The sequence below is a fragment of the Hippoglossus stenolepis genome, chromosome 5 (genome assembly GCF_022539355.2).
Source record: "Hippoglossus stenolepis isolate QCI-W04-F060 chromosome 5, HSTE1.2, whole genome shotgun sequence".
Taxonomy (NCBI): domain Eukaryota; kingdom Metazoa; phylum Chordata; class Actinopteri; order Pleuronectiformes; family Pleuronectidae; genus Hippoglossus; species Hippoglossus stenolepis.
In genome coordinates, this window is record NC_061487.1 from 9,932,240 (window position 1) to 9,952,244 (window position 20,005).

General features: G+C 43.9%; 1 protein-coding gene across 2 annotated transcripts in view; it reads left to right on the forward strand.

Moving 5' to 3' along the window:
* The first annotated feature begins 5,222 nt into the window (after positions 1 to 5,222).
* Positions 5,223 to 20,005, forward strand: part of wnt7bb (wingless-type MMTV integration site family, member 7Bb) — a 30,285-nt gene continuing 15,502 nt past the window's right edge. The window contains exons 1-2 of one of the 2 annotated variants that reach the window (XM_035156500.2): positions 5,223 to 5,844; positions 12,812 to 13,038. In XM_035156500.2, coding sequence (XP_035012391.1) covers positions 5,774 to 5,844; positions 12,812 to 13,038 — 298 coding nt within the window. In that variant the 5' untranslated portion in view covers positions 5,223 to 5,773. Of the gene's footprint in view, positions 5,845 to 7,970; positions 8,530 to 12,811; positions 13,039 to 20,005 lie in introns of those variants that run through there. The other variant, XM_035156499.1, reaches the window with a different exon arrangement.

Here is a 20,005-nt window from a genome sequence, read left to right on the forward strand (position 1 = left end):
TTGAATTGTTGCTTCTGGACATAGGAAATATGTGGGGACATGGGGAACATAAGCCAGACTGACGTGGACTATCTGTTCTCAGAGCCTTTCTCATATCCTCGGGCTTATTAGAGGGCAACAGAAAGTATTGCCTGTGCTCGCTCCACTGCACTAAAGGTCCGGGGCCTTTGCTACAGACACAAGCCATATGTCTGTCAGATTTTATTGTGAATGTAAATGCTTGGGTTTCACTCTCTCACCAAGGAGACTGAATGTGGTTTAAGGAATTTTTTTTTTTTTTTGAAACATCAGTTTTTATTGTTGTTGTATTTTGGGCTTTTTTTTCCTGCTTCTTCTCTGCATTTACTTATCCCCGTCCTCCGCTTCTCGTTTTCTCATCTGCTCTCAAGTCAAACTGGACTGCGTCCATAGGAATGTAAAAACAGCATTACCGTCGCTTTAATGGGTTCCATCTCCAACAGCGTGTCCCCGAAACACAACACACATGCCTCTTCATGGACGTCCCAGTTTCATTCCAGCTGAAGGGACCATCTGCACTCTGTGTCACAATCTGATTTCAATTCAAGCATCTGCATACAAATCATTTCTTCAGAGCACTCTCATCTTTTTGGCGGAAAGAAATGAGCGTACCTTAGGGATTCAGAGAATGCTGTTGTATTCTCTGAATCCAACTGTTGTATATACATCGGCACAGCCAGTTATGACATTGTGATCTCTGAAATATAATAGCTTCGGTTCAATCCCCCCACACAGTATCAACACACTATTCTGTTGTTTTTAAACCATTTTGTTTTTTTTAATCATAAATTTCGACAGTGGATTACAGATAATTGGTGAATTGGCCTGAATTGAAGTGTTGAAACGTATTTTTCCAGACCGTGCTTCATCGCGCTTCCGGCTCATTAGCAAATATTAGCCAGTAAATCAGAAGAATCTGAGCAGCGACATAAAACCAGAAAAAACAAACCATCAATTACTGTATGTTGTTATGTGTGGCAAATTTTAGCTGACAGCGGCGCTATGATCTGTTCCAGTAGAATTTATTGCTGCTGGACTATCGCATGCAGTAATCACTGCGTATATATTATATTACTTTTGTGAAAACATACATTTCCAGCTACAGTCACACACATATTAGCCGTGAGCCGGGTCTAGACACATGGCACAGTAGCAACAAATCCTAATCTCAGTCATTCTCAGGCCTCTCCAACTTGAAACTGGACTCTTTTCTTTCCTCTAAGCCATTTCATTCATTTTACTGAGTGCGCTCTCGAACAGAGGCTACAGCTTTGGCTTGCTGTCCCAGACTGTCAGATTTGGGTAAACCGATCCAGCTTCCCTGTTCTGTCTTGGAGCCCTGGCCTGATCAGGAAAACACCCATGACAGTTTGGCTAGTGGCCTTTGCAAAAAAGTGACCCCTTTTTCAAAATAGCAACATTTCAAATTAGTGTTTCAGGGTTTTAACATGTGAAAAGACACTGTGTGCCCTTTGAGCAACAGCTCAAACTGTGTAGAAGCTCTCAAAGTGCTATCGAACACTAGCGAGAGGGGCCAATCCTCAGGAAACCTGCTTTCCAGCGAGAGGGCATGGTGCAGCATTTCAGTCTGAGCTAATCAGCCTCAGCAGGCAGGGATACATGCGCACCCTGCCTGGCAGATCTGCTGGCATGCGTGTGCACACACACACATGCACAAATGAGGCACGACCGACCTGATATATCAGCGAGCATGGTGAGGAATTAATCAGACCGCACCCTCTTTCCTTGACCACAGCTGTGACTGAACGGAAGAGGCCAGACCCACTGGCCAGAAAGAGAGGATTGCTCTGGTTGGTTTAACCTTTGCCCTCGCAGTCAGACGTACGAGGAGACATCTGACATCCAGGTCTAAAAGGTCACGTTCTCGCGGCATAGCTCAGTGAATCCTCTTCCTCTGTGGCTGCTCCCTCTCGCTGACTAAATCTGAGCTTGGTTAATTGAAGGAAGTGTTAAGATCAAGAGAACAGGGGGTTAGAGGGAGGTGGCTGGTGGGGGTGTAGAGGGGGTCTTTGCGAGTGCATAACACCCCCTCCCTCCCTCTTGCCTGGGGCCCAGTGTGGATGCAGTGGACCCAGCCCCAGACACCACTCCATGGTTTGGCACATTCCTCTCACTGCTTCCAGCTGAACCAGCTCCCGCGCAAACACATGGGCAACCAGTAGGCTTTCTTATTTAGTTGTTGGTCAAGAGTACTTAATAATATTCAAAAAGACAGTGCGACGCATCTTCTCATGCTATGGCTAAAATATGATCCTGAAATATGAATCCGTCTGGGTTTTTTTTCTTCCTCTCTTCCCAACATTTTCCCGTCTAACGTTTGGGACGCAGAGTGCACGCAGATGAAAAGGAACAGATACACAATGTTGCAATCTTGAAAAAAGTTTGGCTGACAGTTACTAAAGCAATAGGGCAGACTAAGAGGAGGGCAAGTACAGAGCGCGGAGGACAGCAATTGCCTTTCACGAGACGGGAAGGGGAGATATTTCAAATACAATGGCCTGTAACGCAGCATAAGACACAGGCAGTGATGTGGCGTATGACTTACTCGGATTGATATGTCCTTGCTGACCCACATGCTCTCATCCCTGCCTCAGCTTTTTGAAGTTAAATAAACACTGTGTCACAAGATCCTCCACATACCACCCAAGTGCACTGTGTGCGAGAGTCTCTGTGTGTGTCCGCGGTGCACGCGTGTGTGTGTGTGTGTGCACGGTTTGATTTGGGAGTCTGCGTGCATGCTTACTGTATGTGTGGACGCCGAGACACGGAGGAATGTGTGTTGACGTGCACGGGAATGAGTCTGCGGACGACAGACGAGCGTGGATGTGTGCGACGTGTCTGTAATGACAATGGCGGGTGACAAATAACGCTGACGCACACTGTCCCTGGTCTCGGTCCAGCTTTAATAAAAAAGCGTTGGTCCTTTGAACATTTTAATTAAACTGAACAGGACTATCCCCACCCAGGCCTTGATGATGACAAACAAGACCATCTTTTACAGGGTAGACATCAAATACATGTCTTTTTTATGTCATCCTGGGCCCCGCGTGTTGACTTTCATTATTTCCAAAAATCCATCTGGAATTTTGATGGGCATGTTTTGAAGGAAAAGGCCTTAAAACCACAATGCAGAGATGTCTTGAAACAAAGGTCTCCGTGGTTTTGTCTGTTTCTCGTGGTCGACAACAGCCTGGCAGTCTCTGGGCTCAGATAGCTCATGTCTGTAATTTTAGTTTGTGCCATCATTATTACAACACGTTCACCATTTTTCATGCAGTTTCTTGGGAATAAAGTGAATTGATGGTTTATGTGTTCTTTTGAGAAACTGTGCAGAGTCTATAAAATTCAAAGAGAAGAGAAAGGGGTCCCTCAGTGATTTTGACGAGGCGGGGGCGGAGAGCTGTTGGCAGCATGCAAATATTTTTTTCCTGATGACATGTGAGTCGTGTCATTAATTAACGGGTCAAAATCTAGAGTCCAGAGTGGCCTGATAAAAATAACAATAAAAAACATCACTTTTGTATGTCCGCACGATGTTGGACATTAATGCGAATAGAAAAAAAGGTGATTATTGTTGTGAGTGAAACATAGAAGAAAAGGCCCACAACTATGTAAATGTGAAGCAGTTACACAAAAGGCGCATCACGATGTGGTAAGTGATTTATATTCAAAGTATGGGATGGAAAAACATTCCATTATTTTATTGTACTGAAATATCTACCTCCAAAGCTCCCTATAGTTCAATTATTCAATACTTCATAATATTACTACAAGAAAAAGACAACTACTACACTAAGAAGTGAAGCCGTTGCACCAAAAGACATGGCAAGATAGTGATTTAAATTCAAATTATTATAATAAATTTTAATTTGACTGCATTACCTACCTCTGAACGTCCATATAGTTCAATTTCCATACCTTAATAGCATTTCTACAAAAAAAAATATTCAAAACTTGTGACACTGTCTAACTTGCAATCAGAAATGTATGATGCAACGTTGCGGTGCTAGAACTTCATCAGGCAAACATTTTGGGACAATGTGAAGCCATCTTTAATAGGGAGTGGCCACAGGTCAGCCAGCCAGTAACACTTGCTTAAAAAAATTCTGTTTTCATTTGCAAGTGAAACTGCAGAAATGACACGTAACAAATCACCAGTAATTGAAATCATAAAGTATCATCATCAATTACAATAAACTCTAAATTGCCTACAAAAACCATAATCCACTGTGCTTTTGTCAGAACAGGACAGCATTCACTTGACCAAGCAGATCACCCTCCCTGCAGGTCACATGTGTGAACAGATATAACATAGCATGTGGAAACAACACAACATTGGAAAGTTACAAAAATAAATATTAATAAAGATATAAACGACCCCATTTCTACACCGACTCAGAATCCTCGTCCATGTCAACTTCAAAATGTAGATACAACTAAACTCCAAAAAAGGACTTGAAAAGATGTCGCATGTGGCATCAATGCACACATTTAAAATGGACACAATGACGTTTGTAAAATAACCTAAATAATACGTGTACATATTTACAGGCACCCAAACATAAATATGTATTATAATCTGTCAGATTCAAGCTTTAACCAGATCTGCAGTCTTGATATGGACTCTCCTGTAGGTGTCCCATGACAGTGAGGGGTTCTATCTCTGTAAGTTCCTCACTTCAGCAGTGTCTAGTTGCCACCAGAGGGAGTCTTCTTCGTCAAACAACAGCTCCCTAAGGATCTGACTCTGTATTCTCAACATCTGCTCAAAATTCACATCATCCGGACTCAAGACCCCCCAAGTAATGGCACTATTAATATTGTGTTTGTGTCTTTTTATTCATGCAACGCACTGTTAATCAAAGTGGCTGACAGAGCCCCCCTGATACATGACGCCACATCATTATTATTAGTCATTATCCGTCATGCATTGGTCATTTTTTTTTAATTCCCACAGCTGGAAAGTCATTCCACGTCTGTTTGGCTTTATGGGCCTTACTGTTGTGGTGCAGCCCATCCGGGGAACCCCCCAACTGGTGAGGCAAATACCCACTGTTGTAAGCAACAAACACCAGCCTCGGCTGGAACAAGGACCTATAAAAGGGCCATTTCACCCGGTTCCTTTTAGTTTTCTGTACAACAACTGCACGTGCAGAGCACAGTCTGCAAGCCCGTCCCATCCCCTGCATATTTCCACGCTGCAGCAGGAGGAGGAGGAGGAGGAGTGCAGCCCTTTTGTTACCTGTAGAGCACCTGGATGATGGAAGTTAGTAACGTGGACTGAGCTTGAGATGTCTTCAGATTGTTGAAAATGTTTTAAACGCAGCGAAATGCACGGGGTTGGTAGAGCACTGCAGGAAGCGCACCTATAGTCGTGTTCTGGCTGCAGGGCGCAGGAAATGGGAATTGTTAATTAGTGCTCTGTCGTGAAAGTAGGGACGAATAGGAGGCACTTCCTCCAAGAACTCATTCACCTTGCAAGTCCGACCCTCTCTCGAGTTTCACTTTGGAGTTCTCCGGCACCTCTCAGCTCCTCGCCCAGCATCTCACCTGTGCCGCCGGACCATGGATTTCACACGGCCGAAGGTTTCTAAGGCGCTTCGGATCGACGTCGCGGAAAACAGGCGGCGTACGTGCATCTGGAAGGGTTAGAGGGAAGCTGCCAATGTGAAGGGAAAACAGTGCGACCACTTCACGTTACGGTGCATGGCCCCTGGACAAAGTGGCAACGATCATGCACAAGCCCCTCCGAAAGCGGAGCGTCTACGTGTTGCTGTGTTTTGGCATCATTTACCTCCGGCTCGGGTGAGTGTTTGTTTGTCTTACCTGTGATTCGCGCTGCTCACATGCGCAAAAAGCTCAGCTTCAAATGTGTTGCGACATAAAGTCTTTACAGGGAAGCATCGAGTGCCCTCTGACCTCAGTCCTAAAAACGCGGAAAACATTTTTTAACAGCAGGTGTATTTAAATATAAACTTCCATATTTTAATCATTCTGTGAGTTCAGACCTGCGTGCGTCGTGCGTAAAGGGTTGCAGATTAGGTCTCACGCCACCAGACTAATATGATCGATTCGTGTGTTCTCTGTCGGGGTGGGTGGGGGATATTAAGTTCACCTCAGGAGAATCTTGCTCCTTTGTCGCACCGGATCATTTGAGCCGCTGTCTCCGCTCCAGATCCAGCTCGCCCCTGCATACCTTCATTAATAGCGGCGGACTGAGTTGTATTTCCACATTCCATTGCCCAGTCTGAGTTTTTACCTGTTTTGCAATAGCTCACCTTGATGCATTACACACGGAACGACTTCTTCTATTGCTTCCTTCTCTCTACAGCAGTGCTTCTCGAGCATGATCACATAGTAGGAACCCACACGCTCACGTTCGAATCCTTACAGATTATATCTCTGGCGTTGTTTTTGTATAGATGTGCATGCATAGGGAAGTTCATGTTTTTGGTTATGTAGTAAAAATACTTGTGCTGAATAGTAAAATTGACTGAATAGTAACATTTATAAATTTCTACTTTTGATGCTTACCCCCTGGAACTTTTAACTACAACCTAAATGCAACATACTTAAATAAATAATAAACCATACGGGCCTATAATACAGTGAAGTGTGCAACAGTGTAAACCTGGCACAGGATGATGCAGAAAATAACTATAAGCTAGGCCTGCTAAAACCTTCGAGTCACTATAATCGATTATTCATTAAAAGATTCTTTTTACGCACCACTTCATTTGCTTTTTTTTTTTTAATAGCCTAACCAGTTACGCATGAAACAACCAGAGGTTACAGGCGATAAATCCCATTTTCCTGTATAAACAAATATTTCTAAAATGATAGAGCCCAGTAGTCCGCACAACAATAAGGCTCTTGAACCTGATTTCAGAGCTTCCTGCCGCCGCAGCAGTGAATCAAACAGAAAGTGTCAGCCCTCCCTGTGAGAACCTCGTGTGGAGTGAAGCGTGTAAACTGACTTCACGTTCCACAGATGCTCGTATCATATGACGTTGAATAGCACCGATATGGTGTGTGTGTGTGTGTGTGTGTGTGTGTGTGGTGTGGGGGTGGGGGGCAGTCATCTCCAAACGTGTTTACTAACCCTGAGCAGTTAGCTCATTCCTTTCCATCCACCTTTTTCTCTCTCCCTCTGCCTACATCTGTCATGGTACCCTCCTCATTTATAGCGGCTGGAGCCTGCAGGTGTTGAGTGAGCGTCACGATGCTGAGGCGATAACCCCCCCCCCCATTCTCCAAAGCCCTGCTCTAAGCTCCCAAGTATTTTATTTCCACGCGCATCAGATCCGATCACGGACAACACAGAGGGGGCTATTTTTATACCTCTCACATTTACATAGGTTGCTGCGGCAGCGGTGCAATCTGAGGAGATGATTGTACAGTTTTTACTGCGGGGTCACAAAACGAGTATTTGACTATTACAGGCCATCAAACGGCACCAGAGCGCCTATAGGAATACTATAGTCTCACCACAGGAAATAATAAGGTCACTGAGAGCCATATCCCAGGACCACAAACATGCTTTGTCTCTCTGTGGACATATAATAGGAACACTTGCTACCAGAGGTCTTAATGCTGTAACAATGAGCCATTTTTAAAAGGATGTCATAGGAGAAAAAAAAAAGGGGGGGACGTTTCCTCACACAACACTCTCAGAGACCCACACAGAAATATAACGAGAATCATTTCTGTCACATTCTAAAGAATTTTTTTTTTGGCGTGTTAATATCGCACCAAGTTGTTGATTCAGAGTGACACATGCTGATTTTTTGCACATGGAGCTGCGATTATGATGCGAGGCCAGCCAGCCAGCGTCTGTTTGTTTATTTTTGGGCTGGATGGTGGTGGGGGGGCGGAGGAGGAGTGTGTGTGTGTGTGTGTGTGTGCGTGTGTGCGCGCGCGCGTGTGAGGAGGGGTGTATGAATGAAACCTCGCGCACATCCAGCGGGGATCGGATCGGTGTCACCCTATTGTCCCGGTGTGGCAAAGTGGGCGGATATCGTAGTGTCTCTCCCTGCCCAATGGCAGCCGCGACTCTCATGAGAGCAGGAGAGCGCTCTTCTCTGCCATGCGAAATCCCTAAAACCATCATCATCATCATTCCGGCTCAGGAACCCGCAGTCCTGTGCAACAGCCTGCGCCGCTGAGAGATGACAGAGCCAATCTCAGCGCACACACGGCCCTGGGAGCTCGGAGCTGCTGCGTAGAGCCGCCGCACCAGAGAGACACTCGGAAGACGCACAGCACCTCTCCTTCTCCTTCTTCTTCTTCTTCTTGTTTTTCTGATTTCAAGCGAAAAGGGACTTAAAGCCGTGAAATTAAGGGATTTTTTTTTTTTTTTTTTATCTCTGTCTCTCAGTCCGAACGTGGCCATTTGCTCAATGTCATCATGATCATCTTCTCGTCGCGCAGTGTACTGCTGTCAGTCTACTATCCGCAGATCTTCCTCATCCTGACGAGTGGCAGCTACCTGTAAGTCTGAGCCAATTAACGGCTCCTTAATGAACTCCAGACAGCGGCGCGCTCACCCTCACTCCACACAAAGACGCGGGGTTGGTTCGGCTCCTGTGCAGCCCTCTGACCGGATAGCGGGGCTATTATTTCAATTTCTCCATTAAACGCCGTTTCTGAGATACGACGCTCATAGTTTTTACGCGTCCACAGCTCGGAGAATCAGTTGAACTTATTTACATTGTGCCATTAGAGCGCAGGGGAACAGGCGAGACAGTAAAGCAACTTTGACAGTGAATTGAACGTAATTGTAGAGGGCGATTCACACTTTCTCATGGCACGCGTGCGTAAAATCTCATATAGATTCACACTGATGAGGACATTCATTAGTGGACACGTCTCCGGGATAACGATCCACGTGGGAATAAACTAATTAGCTGAAAACCTTTACGCGCTTTAATGTGCCGTCTGCCGGCGGACGGGAATTTCTTGTGAGTAAAAGCTGCGACTGTTTGGATTAGAGTGTCGAGTTGCAAACATTTTGTAAAGATGAGAAAAATAAAACGACTTGGTAACTGCTACATAGAATCGTTTTGGCCACAGAGTGGCAGAGATGTTCAAGACAATTGGATGCTGGGATCCAGTCTTCTGTGCCTGGTGCGGAGATTTGAACACAGTTCTCCCTTTTTACGCATGCGAGCACCGTTAACCTGTCAGAGCGTGTGAAAGATTATCTCCGCGCATGACATCACCCCTGCATGATTCTCTGCGTTTCGATTGTTATCGTTTGAACCCGCGACTTAAAATATCTCCCTGCAAGTGATTGACACTGTAATGCGCTGCGGCTTTGAATTAAAGGAGAATTACCCGTGCAGGAGAACACTGGCTTTCTTGAGGCTTCAAAAATAATTACTTACCCCGTGCTCCCTCCTTTCTCTGCACGGAGACCCCAAACCTGATGCCGAAATAGATGTGGTTTTTGGTTTCCAGTTAAAAGTGGGCGACACGACTCAGTGTAGTGATGGCTTGCACGTTAAAGCAACATGCCATTGTTTGTTTTGATTAGTTATGTGTTTTCTGCTGAGCATTAGCCAAAAAATATGTTCTGAGGCGAAAGAATTTGAATATGGCTTCAAAATTAATACAACGTCTCTTTTTTCAAAACTCGTGATGGCACTGTAAAATGTGTAGAGCAGTGGGCAAAAGGATCTTTCCATCCAGAGCTTTTGGGCCACTGCACACTGGTTAGGCCAGTGTGGATAGAGTAGTTTAAAACAGATGTAAAAAAGGATTTTATGATACCAAACGGCATAAATGCACTGCATGCTCTTGTGTTTTCAACAGAGGGAAAATCATATTCATCACTAAAACAACAGGTATTTCGCCCGGTCTTAGAAAAAGAGAGAGAGAGAAGGGGCATTTACTCAATTGACTTAGTTAAAGTTGTGTCTCTGGCATTTTTGTGAGTGCATTCCTCGGCAGAAGATGCATGTCCGGGAGCTTAATAGCATGTCAGTTGGGTTCAAAGTGTTCCATGTGATGGAGTAGGTGGCTGTGAGCACACTGTATGTCATGACGTAGACTGTATCGTTTCTCTTAAGGCCACACTACCCCGCCATTAAAAAATCTGTAAGCTCCCCTCACCACTGACACTGGTTCAGAATAAAGTTTTTCCAAAGAAAGTAATTTATAGTCAGACCTCGCAGGGGCTGAGGTTGGATGTCAGATGGGTTTTCCTGCAGTTACATTACCCATTTTTGTAATTAATATAAAATAGACGGAAAACCCATGTTTTGTCTAAAAATCCTCTTTAACATTGACAATCAAAACCTGTGTCACCTCAAAGTGTAAAGGAGAAGCTGAAGGTGTATAAACTTTCATTTACTGCAAAATGCACAGGCACATATAACACCTCCTATGTTATTTGCAGTTTTAGGCACTATGTGGTAAAAAAAAAAATCCTGCCACCTGTTGCTTAGCAATTTCCCAGCTCCTCTCTCCTCTGTAGCGTTGATCAAACTGCACACGTTGCAACACTCTGTATGATACTTTAAATCGCACGTCTTGAATTGTATAGACTTGATGTTTATCATCCAAAACAGGCCACATGCATGATATGTGCTCTAAGTGTAGCTCAGGTCTCTGTTGTCTGTCTGTCTGATGGAAGTGTGTCCGTAGGCGAGCTGTCCACAAGCCCCTGGCGTACACACACACACAGTATGTTACGCTAAGCAAACAGGATCGCATTTGTGCACTTTGATGATGCAGGGATTTAAAAAGCTTAGCTGTGGAATTCTCTGTTTGGTGTCGTCTGATGGTTTGGGTTTGCCCGTGGCGTAGACTGTGATTCTGTGAATTAGCAGGTGAATGACGTGTGAAAAAGCCAAGAGGGGAATACAGGAGTTGTGTTTGTAAGATTTTGAAAACATCAGCGTGCTTTTGTATTAGTTTCTGTGCAGGGAGCTGAAATATCTGTGATATATGCATTTTTTATTAACTTGAGATTTATATAAACAAACCAGATCTGTTCATCTTTAATACTCATAATGCAAGGAAGTGGATTTCTGCAGTTGTGCGCTCCTCGTTTTCATGAGCCTGACCTTTTGGTTTGTACAGACATAGATGTCATCGTTGCCACGAACAACCAACACATACAGCAGAGGGTCAGAGGAGTTCAAGCCTGTTTAACAGCTGAGGGAGCAGAGAGGGGTTGAATGCAGCCGCGGGGCCTGAGTGTTTACCGTGGACACTGAATGCACCTGATGAATTTCATCTTTTGTTAAGACAAGTACTCAGTTGCTGTTCAGCTACGGCCCTCAGTTTACAGTGTAGTGGTGCAAAAATGAATTGTCCTCTTGGACCGATGAGATCTCGCTTATGATTCACTTTTTAAATAGTGGAAACAGTTCACACAATGGCACCTTTACTCTGTTAGCACACTCCGCTAACTGAGTGCAGAAGACTGTGTGCAGTCCTGACTTTGGAATCAGATACACGTCTCACTGCAGTAAGGATTTATTTCAACCTATTTATGTTTTTCTGTCTGTATGTAGAGACTTAAACGGAAAAAGGAACGTTGGTTTTCTAAGAAAGATTTCTTATCAGCGTTCATATCTTAGTTTTTAGTCGGGGGGGATCGCTTACCATCATCACTGTGAATTAGAATACACAAAAATCAGGGTCTATATTTCTTTGCGTCACCCCCTTTATCCATTCTTCCTTTTCAACCCTCTCACATCGGCGTCGCCTTTCGCTGACACACAACTTCCCCCGGCTTTAGTTTGCTCCCATCTGCGGTGAATCCTTCGGAGGTCGACGTCATTCTTCAAATTCGGCATATACTGTATGCTTCTCTGTGCTCATTTACGACTCCCTGTCCCCGACAATGTTTAAAAAGCATGTATCTACATGGTTTCAAGGGTTATAAACAGAGAGGGAGTCAGTGCTTTGTTTTAGCCGTAATCTGTTTTGGCTTTCTTGGCGGTTACAAAACCATCTTTTGACATGTGTTCTGATATTATCACATCGAGCGATCGGATGTGATAAAGTCTCCCCGAGGAGAGCTGTGACGGGGCTGTGTCGTTTTCTACACAGCACGGCTATACTCCACAAATTAAGATGAACAGTGTTGAAAACCTTACATATTTTCCAATGCGAAGCAGTCGTAGGATGTGGCTGAACTAAAAGCAGCCTCGTGAAATTTATAGGCAACACTTTACACTGCGAATAACTTTCAAAACACACAGTCACACAAATCTTAAGGGATAATATTTTTGAGTGACATTTGGTTAAGAAGTGAAGCCTGCGTCTGCATCACAAAGCACCAAGCAAGTGTACATGCTGCATTTGCTACTATTCCTTCCACTCTGTTACCTAACAGCACACAAACCCCAACTCATTACTCAAAGTCCCACCGCATTCAAACCGATGTGGAATGGCGTTGTCAGTCGTCAGAAGGGCATCATGTTTTCTCCCTCTGAGCTGTTTTAGCAAGTTTCCCTGTGTGTATTTTTTATGTTTTATACTGGATTCAGTTTTCAGGGTTTCACATTTACCTTTTAATCCATTCAATAGCAATACATTCATGCAGTGCAGCCTTCGCTTCATATTAACACTTCATTCAATGAGCCAGTGTGACCATCCTCTGGAACGGCTAACCGAGTTTGTGTTTGTGTGTCTGTGTGTGCAACTATGCATGAGTGTTTGTGTGTTGTAACATGCACATGTGTTTGTGTCTGCATTATGGTCGTGTACGAATGCTAACGTGCATGTGTGGTGGTGTGTTTTCTCTTGCTCTCTGCAGGGCCCTGTCCTCGGTGGTGGCTCTGGGGGCCAACATCATCTGCAACAAGATTCCCGGGCTGGCACCTCGCCAGCGGGCCATCTGCCAGAGCCGCCCGGACGCCATCATTGTTGTGGGTGAAGGCGCCCAGATGGGCATCAATGAGTGTCAGTACCAGTTCCGATACGGACGCTGGAACTGTTCGGCGCTGGGAGAAAGGACAGTCTTCGGTCAGGAGCTGCGAGTAGGTCAGTCTGGGTTCTGTCACAAAAGGGAAAGGTCACAGTGGGTGGGTGGGTGTGCTCCTGTGTGGCTGTCTGTGTGAGAACCTTCTAGAGGTTTAGCTGGAGTGAATATATTCCTGCTGATGTCTTTTCTGCTCCCTACTGACTTCTTTAATGAGCGAGTTCCATTTTTTCCTCAGAAGTAGGCTTGGATGTAGGTTTATGTTCATTCTCAGGTTTGTTTTGAGTTGTTACTTTGATTGAGTGTTAGCTCTGCTGGATAGAGCATTACACACGTATGCTGCGTAAACTCTTGGACATTAAAGGATTAACCTGTGCCAGTCAACACTCAGTGAGTTTTGGGCCCTTTAGCAAATTTGCTCTGGAATTTAATAAACATCCATTATCTATTGGCTACTATTTATACTTTGAGAGTTAGGGGTTTAGCTGGAGCCAATATCGGCTGACATTGGGTGAGAGATGGGGCACATCCTGGACAGGTCGCCAGCATATCCCAGGGACAACATACACCCACATTTACACCAATTAACCCAATGTCTTTGAATTGTGGGAAGAAGCCAGAGTAACTGGAGAAAGCCCACGCAAAGACGGGGGAGAGACTCCACACAGAAATGCCCCGGCCAAGCTTCTCAAAACACCAAAAATGTCCTTTTGAACTAAAGCAGGCTTGGTTGTATGCATGGAAAATGATGCACAAGATGCTCATAAAAATGGCATCTTAGGTTTGGAGCATGTCTTCAGTTTGAGCAACATACAGCTCTAGTGATGTCCTGATAAACCAACACACCCTATGCACCATTTAAGACACTGTTATACACTATGGAATTGTGCTTTTGTTACTTTTAAGCAGCTTACAGGGAAATTTAAAGAAACACTAAGTAACTTTTACTCAGCAACAGCGCCCTCTATAGCCAAACTTGGTGATTATTTCTCTTAAACTCTGTGTGCGAGCGATTAAGGGATTTTCATGTAGAAAAAAAACCAAAAGCCTATCGACGTGTTGAACAGAGCTCTGTGTAGACTGTGTAGTCCCACTAACTGAACTAAAACTCAGCTGAGCGTTGTATATTACCCATGATCCCCAGCTTTCTGAACCTGAAGAGCTGCAGCTGTAAAAATACATCAAAGTCTGTTTAGAAGTCTTGATATTTTAAAGGTTTCCATGCTAAATATTGGTGATAAATGCTGGTTTCTGACTTTCAACGAAGTCTTTTTAACTGACCTACAGTTCGACATTAAACTTGAACTTGAACTGGCTCTGATCATTGCAATTTACACATAAACAGTCAGTTAGGAACTTCTCACAGGAGAGAGTACCAAAGAGCAAGAACAGATATTGAGGGTGAGGAGTGGGAATGAAAGCAACACCATTCTCCCTATTACAACTCAGTGACATGTCAAACTTATTTTGAAGCTTCTATTTGAAGGTAAAACAGTTACACAGTGTTGCTTTAAACAGCAATATGACATCTGGTGAAGATAAATGTTGTAATGTTGTGTAAGTGATGTCGTCATCGCGTGTTAGCAATTAACATGAGTGATAGAGCTTCATCAGTGTGTGTTTGTGCAAAGCAGATTCAACCAATAATCGATTGTTTGTGATGCACAGCTGAGGGTACACAACTCTTCTGAGGCCTGCCATCACCGATCATGATTCATTTGGTAATGATGACAGTGATAAATCCAGTCACTCTCCTGTTGAAAAGGGAAAAGAGGTTACACAACACATGTTCTGATCCATGCTATTGTCTAAACTTGAAGAAACAGTACATGAAGAGTATCACAAAAATGTGGTACCAGCCCTCGACCCTCTGAACCCCATGAAATGCGGCTCCTCACAAGCCAAACCCCAAACTGCACACATCACAAAGTCAAAACTCAAACCAGCAACACCCCCCCGTTCACTCTCTATTGTATAACCATTTGCATTGGCATTGCTCTAGAGGATTTCATATACTGCTGATTCCAGCCCATCATAGTTGTCTTCATTTCAATTGACAATGTTGTATTTCGGCAGCGTGCTCTGGTTTCTGTTGATGTAGGGTCCACAGTGAGCCTGCTGGTTAGGAGCATGCCGACCATCCATGCCTATGCCAAAGTTATGGAAAAGCTACCCAACGGCTCTGGAGCCCTAATGGGGAAAACGTATGGTTGAAAAATGATATCGCAAATGAGGAGACAACTAATGGTGTTATTGCAGCAGAATGCTTGTCGAACTAAAATAGATGGACACATCTGTTGTTTATCGGGGTAAATTGGTTGTGTCCATGCTTGGCTGGCTCATGAGTGCGTCGTGCACGTATGCATGCGGGAGAAACCCGAAAGCAGACAAACATTTACATTTATGGAGCTTTTTGTTTTGAGAAACTCGGCGTTCCGCAGGCCTCCTCTGCGTCGCTTTTGTTTTAAAGGGCTTTTTATACATTTCCTTTAATTTCGGAGATACGTTGTTGGCATTATGTGGTGGCTGCGCTGTGCATTTAATTCAGTGGCTCTGTTAACAATCACTCCTCTGAAGGGAGCAGCTGAATTAGCTCCAGCTCCGTCTCCAAAAGAACTTTTTTCTTTGTTGTGAATGTGGCACTTTCTTCTTGTAATGCAGCTCATGTTGTTTTCCTCACCACTCAACATGGTCTTTTTCTGCGCTTTCATGTCTGTTTAAAGCATTGGAAGCATTTGTATTCCTTCTTACTTTGTAGTGTATAAATCCACATGTAGTAATTCTAACTCACGGCGTCCTCGTTCTTTAATGTGGCTTTTCTAAGCATTGTCACACTTCTTTGTGGATTGGATGCATGAGCTAAATCAGGTTGAGACCATTGGGCTCTTCAACTTTTTGGTGAGCAATGCAACATTTAAATCCTGTTCCGAAATGGCGTCATTTGAATTTCATGCTCTCGTATCCTTTCCTTGCTCGGTTTCCATAGTAGATCTGCACAAATAAATGGCCATGCTGAGAACGTCACTGTTTGTGTCCAGTTCTGGTCGGAGAACGATGACTACTGGGCCTGCCATGATTGTCCAATAATGATGGGACTCGGTGGACTTCTCAATAAAATATCAGATGACGTCCTCTTTTAGCCCAACGTGAAACTCAGGGTTCCCATGGCAGATTTACAAAGACGTTTTTAAATTTCATTTTTTCTTTCGTATTTTTCTCCATGAAGATCACCACAGGTCTTACCCTCTCCTGTCAAATGTGAGTCACACACAGAGGTAATATACAGTGAGAGGAAAGTTATACTGCACAGATTAACATGAAATATATGTTTAATCCAGACTGCATCCATCCATCTGGCAGGAGAAGTTGAAGTTGTTTGGATATTCTCTGGACTACAGATTGTATCGTTTTATGGCTCCATCTCTGTGTTTGATTCTGTCGCGCTGCAGTTTGACTGTTGTCTGAAAACGGTAAGAAATGCTGCCTCTTCTTTGTGCATCTTCTCCAAGTGAATGGATTTATTCCTGCTCTCCGTGAGGGTGTGAAGGAGAAAATGTTGCAACATTTGTGCATCTTGACAGTGTTTGGTTGAACCCGGGGTGGCACTGAGGTGCACACGGCAGCTTTTTGGACCAGCAGATAAACAGGCTTGTGCGGATTCTAGAAACATCAATAACTTCTTTTTACCAAAACACACACCCTAATATACTTGTCTAAGAGTTGTATTATAGATAAATTGAGATAAAGATCAAGCCAGATGTTCAGAAGTTGTATTGAGTTGACCGAAACTGAGACAAATGAAATATAGGACAAACCCCCACCTTGCACAGGTTTGTTATGTCATGAGTGAGTTGTGTTTAATTTAAAGTTGTGAGCATGGATTACTGATCTGATGACTAAAATAACCACACATTTTAGGACTTGACAGCATATTTGGATGTACACTGCACAGGCTCAGACAGCCAGAGTCAAAGCTCCTGAGCTATGATGAGAGCATGATCAAATAACTGGTTTAGGTAATCCGGTTAATTCACGGACTTGTTTGAAACCAGCAACTTGCTTGTGGACCTGCTTTTGAAGCTGGTTCTAGTGATATTGACTCAACTGTTCATGAGAAAAACAATAATAACCAATAATTTCCCAAACATTTTTTAAAACGTAATTATTGTTTGACAGTACTCACAGTGGCTGACATATCCAGATGTTGTGTTACTATCGTTTCTGACTGCGGGTTCACGTGTTCAGGTTTCCCCCTGGGTTTATGCTCAGCACAAAAAAGAGACATGCGGGTATGAGATATCTGTTGTTCTTGTGTCTCCCAGAAACCTCTGTCTTAAAACCAGCCTGGTGTTAGCTGTGGCACCCACCATCACTCACCAGAGCAGTGATCCACAGAGAGATCTACAGGCTCAGAGTCCTCCTGCATGTTTTTCGTTGTAGGGAGAGATCAGGGTAGAAGTCAACTGAACTAAACTTGGATACAACTGCCCCATTGAAAGAGTTGAATGGGCTCATCCTGCAACAACAAACAGATCTGCAGTCAGTTGTTAAGTTATTTCTATTTGCTGAAATCCTCTTCACCTGCCAGTGTGAAACTTTGGAAAAAAGTGTGTGATTTAGCATTTTCTTCACCTCGCCGCCAAGCTGCCATCAGCTCATACACGACATCCTCGGCCGTGATAGTTTCCAGTGTTTGTCTTTCATGATTGAAGATGTATCCACGTTTGTTTGACCACGTCTTTATATATTATGGAATTCTTCTGCATGGCATATGAAATCATGGAATACACCCCTTCAACAAAATGTTCCAATCCCTTCTCCGAATCTACAGATTCCCACATCATCATAATCAAGTACGGGGGAAAAGCTATTCCCGTTCCGCTCCCATTTAAGTTTTTGATTCAAATCCCCCAAATTATGAACACTAAACCTTTCCCCCTGCTCTGTGATCCACTCTTAGTTTTGTACTACAGGGAGGAGATGTTGGCATTTTTTCTTTCTTTCGAGAGCTAAAGATCAGCCGACCGCAAGTCTAATGCATTCTCTCTGTGCCGCCTGCTCTTGGAAGCTGTCTCCCCTGTTCTGGAGCTGCTCCGTGTTGTTACATTTGCTTTCCAAGAGAGCACACTTTGATAGTTGGGGTATGAAGCATTACATGGCCCGAGATATCTTCATTCAGCAGACGTGATTGGGTTTCATTTGATTCTTATTTCACCCATCTACTGTAAACAGAAAAGTGTGCTCACTTCAGAGCTTCTGCTGGCACCTCCTCTGTTCCCTGACACTCTGCTGAACACAAGACCTCAAGTCTCAAGATGGATTGATGGAAAAATGAAAGCATCCCTGTTCATGTTGCCGTTCTACCCCTCAACAGTTTCTCCGTTTTGCAGAGAGCGCTTGGCTCACTCATTGTGCCCTAACTGACAAATTGAAGGACAACACCATAAACTTGCAGTGAGATTTGAAACTCGCAATTTAAGCGCATCTCCGTTTCCTCTGCGAAAGCAGATTTAGCAGTCTCCCCCCCCCCCGTGCCCTGCCATGGTGTTGGCACCAGTCAGTACCGTTGGTCTGTAGAAATGTGGAACGAATTACCCTGCGCGAACAGAAATGGGTGTCATCGAGTGGATTGTTGCAGTCTATTAAGAAGTAATAATAAAATTAGAGACAGATCCATCAGTGAGTCAGGAGGAAGCGTATATTCAGGATAGGAATGGCAAACGTGGTCAATCCTCCAATCATAATACTTGGCCTGGTTTCTGGATGAATCGTTTTATTTTAAATATTCCTGTCAAGGCTGATCCCCTGGCTGTAATTTGTTGATGCAGTTTCATTATGCATATTTGAGTGCATTCACCCACGCGTGAAGTGCATTGAAAGCCCCATGTGGTTTCTGTTAACTCATCTCACATAAGTTGATGGGTTTGAGATCCAGGGAGCGATCTTTGCCCCATATCCCCATACTTCAACTTGTATTATATACATAATACTTAATCCCTCCACCGAGAAGGTTATGTCTTCACTCCTGGTTTGTTTCTTTGTTTGCTCATCAGCAAGATTGCTAAAAAAAAACTACAGAACAGATTTCCTTTAAACTTGGAAGGATGGGGCATGGGACAAGGAAGAACCCAGTTAAAGTCTGGCTTTCTTAAACACTGCAAGAATGGGCTTTTTTATTTTCACCAATTTTCCAGGGAATAATTCATGGATCTTGATGAAAAGAATTAGGCACATTTAGGGAAGTGTTATCAATTAGTGCGTGTATTGTGGTGCTACTTGATTGAATTTAAGGGGGCTGTTGGGCCTTGGCGGAGGTATTCTACTTCCTTACTGCGATAGATTCAGTTCCTTGGGAATGTATGTCACTATCACAACATGTTTGTACGTTTTACCTCTGCCAAGGAGGTTATGTTTTCACCTCTACTGTTGGTTGGTCGGTCGATTAGTTTGCTCGCAGGATTACACAACAACTACCGAGCTGATTATGACGAAACTTGCTGTGAGTGTATATGAGGTATATGACCCTGAGGGGGCACGTAAAAATGGGGCTAGAAACCTGTAACAACCACAAATGTGTTGCTGAGATAATCAAGCTTCAGTCTAGGGAATCAAAACGTTGTAAGTATGTTCAATAGTATCAGAACTATGTCCAAATGAACAGGGTGGAGAATTGAAGGGGACTATCGGGCCTTGGCGGAGCTATGCCATTCTAGTTTCCTTCTATAGTGATATGTTTCAACTTAAAACGTGTAACATCAGACATTCTTATGGCAAACAACCTGTATTAGAGATGGCCTTTTATTTAAAAGCTCTGCTCGTGAGCACCTCACAGCTCTGTTCAAACTGCAATGCACTTGATGTTGGCGAGCTGGAAAATGGACACCTTTCAACGGCTACACTCAGCATCAAAAGCCAACACTGGCCCTCTTGTCGTAAAACGGCCTGCTCTGGTTACTCTGTTTGACTTTCCAGCTAGTTTGTCACCGTCCTGAGTCATGCTTTTCATCTGAAAGAGGTTTCTTGTTGTGC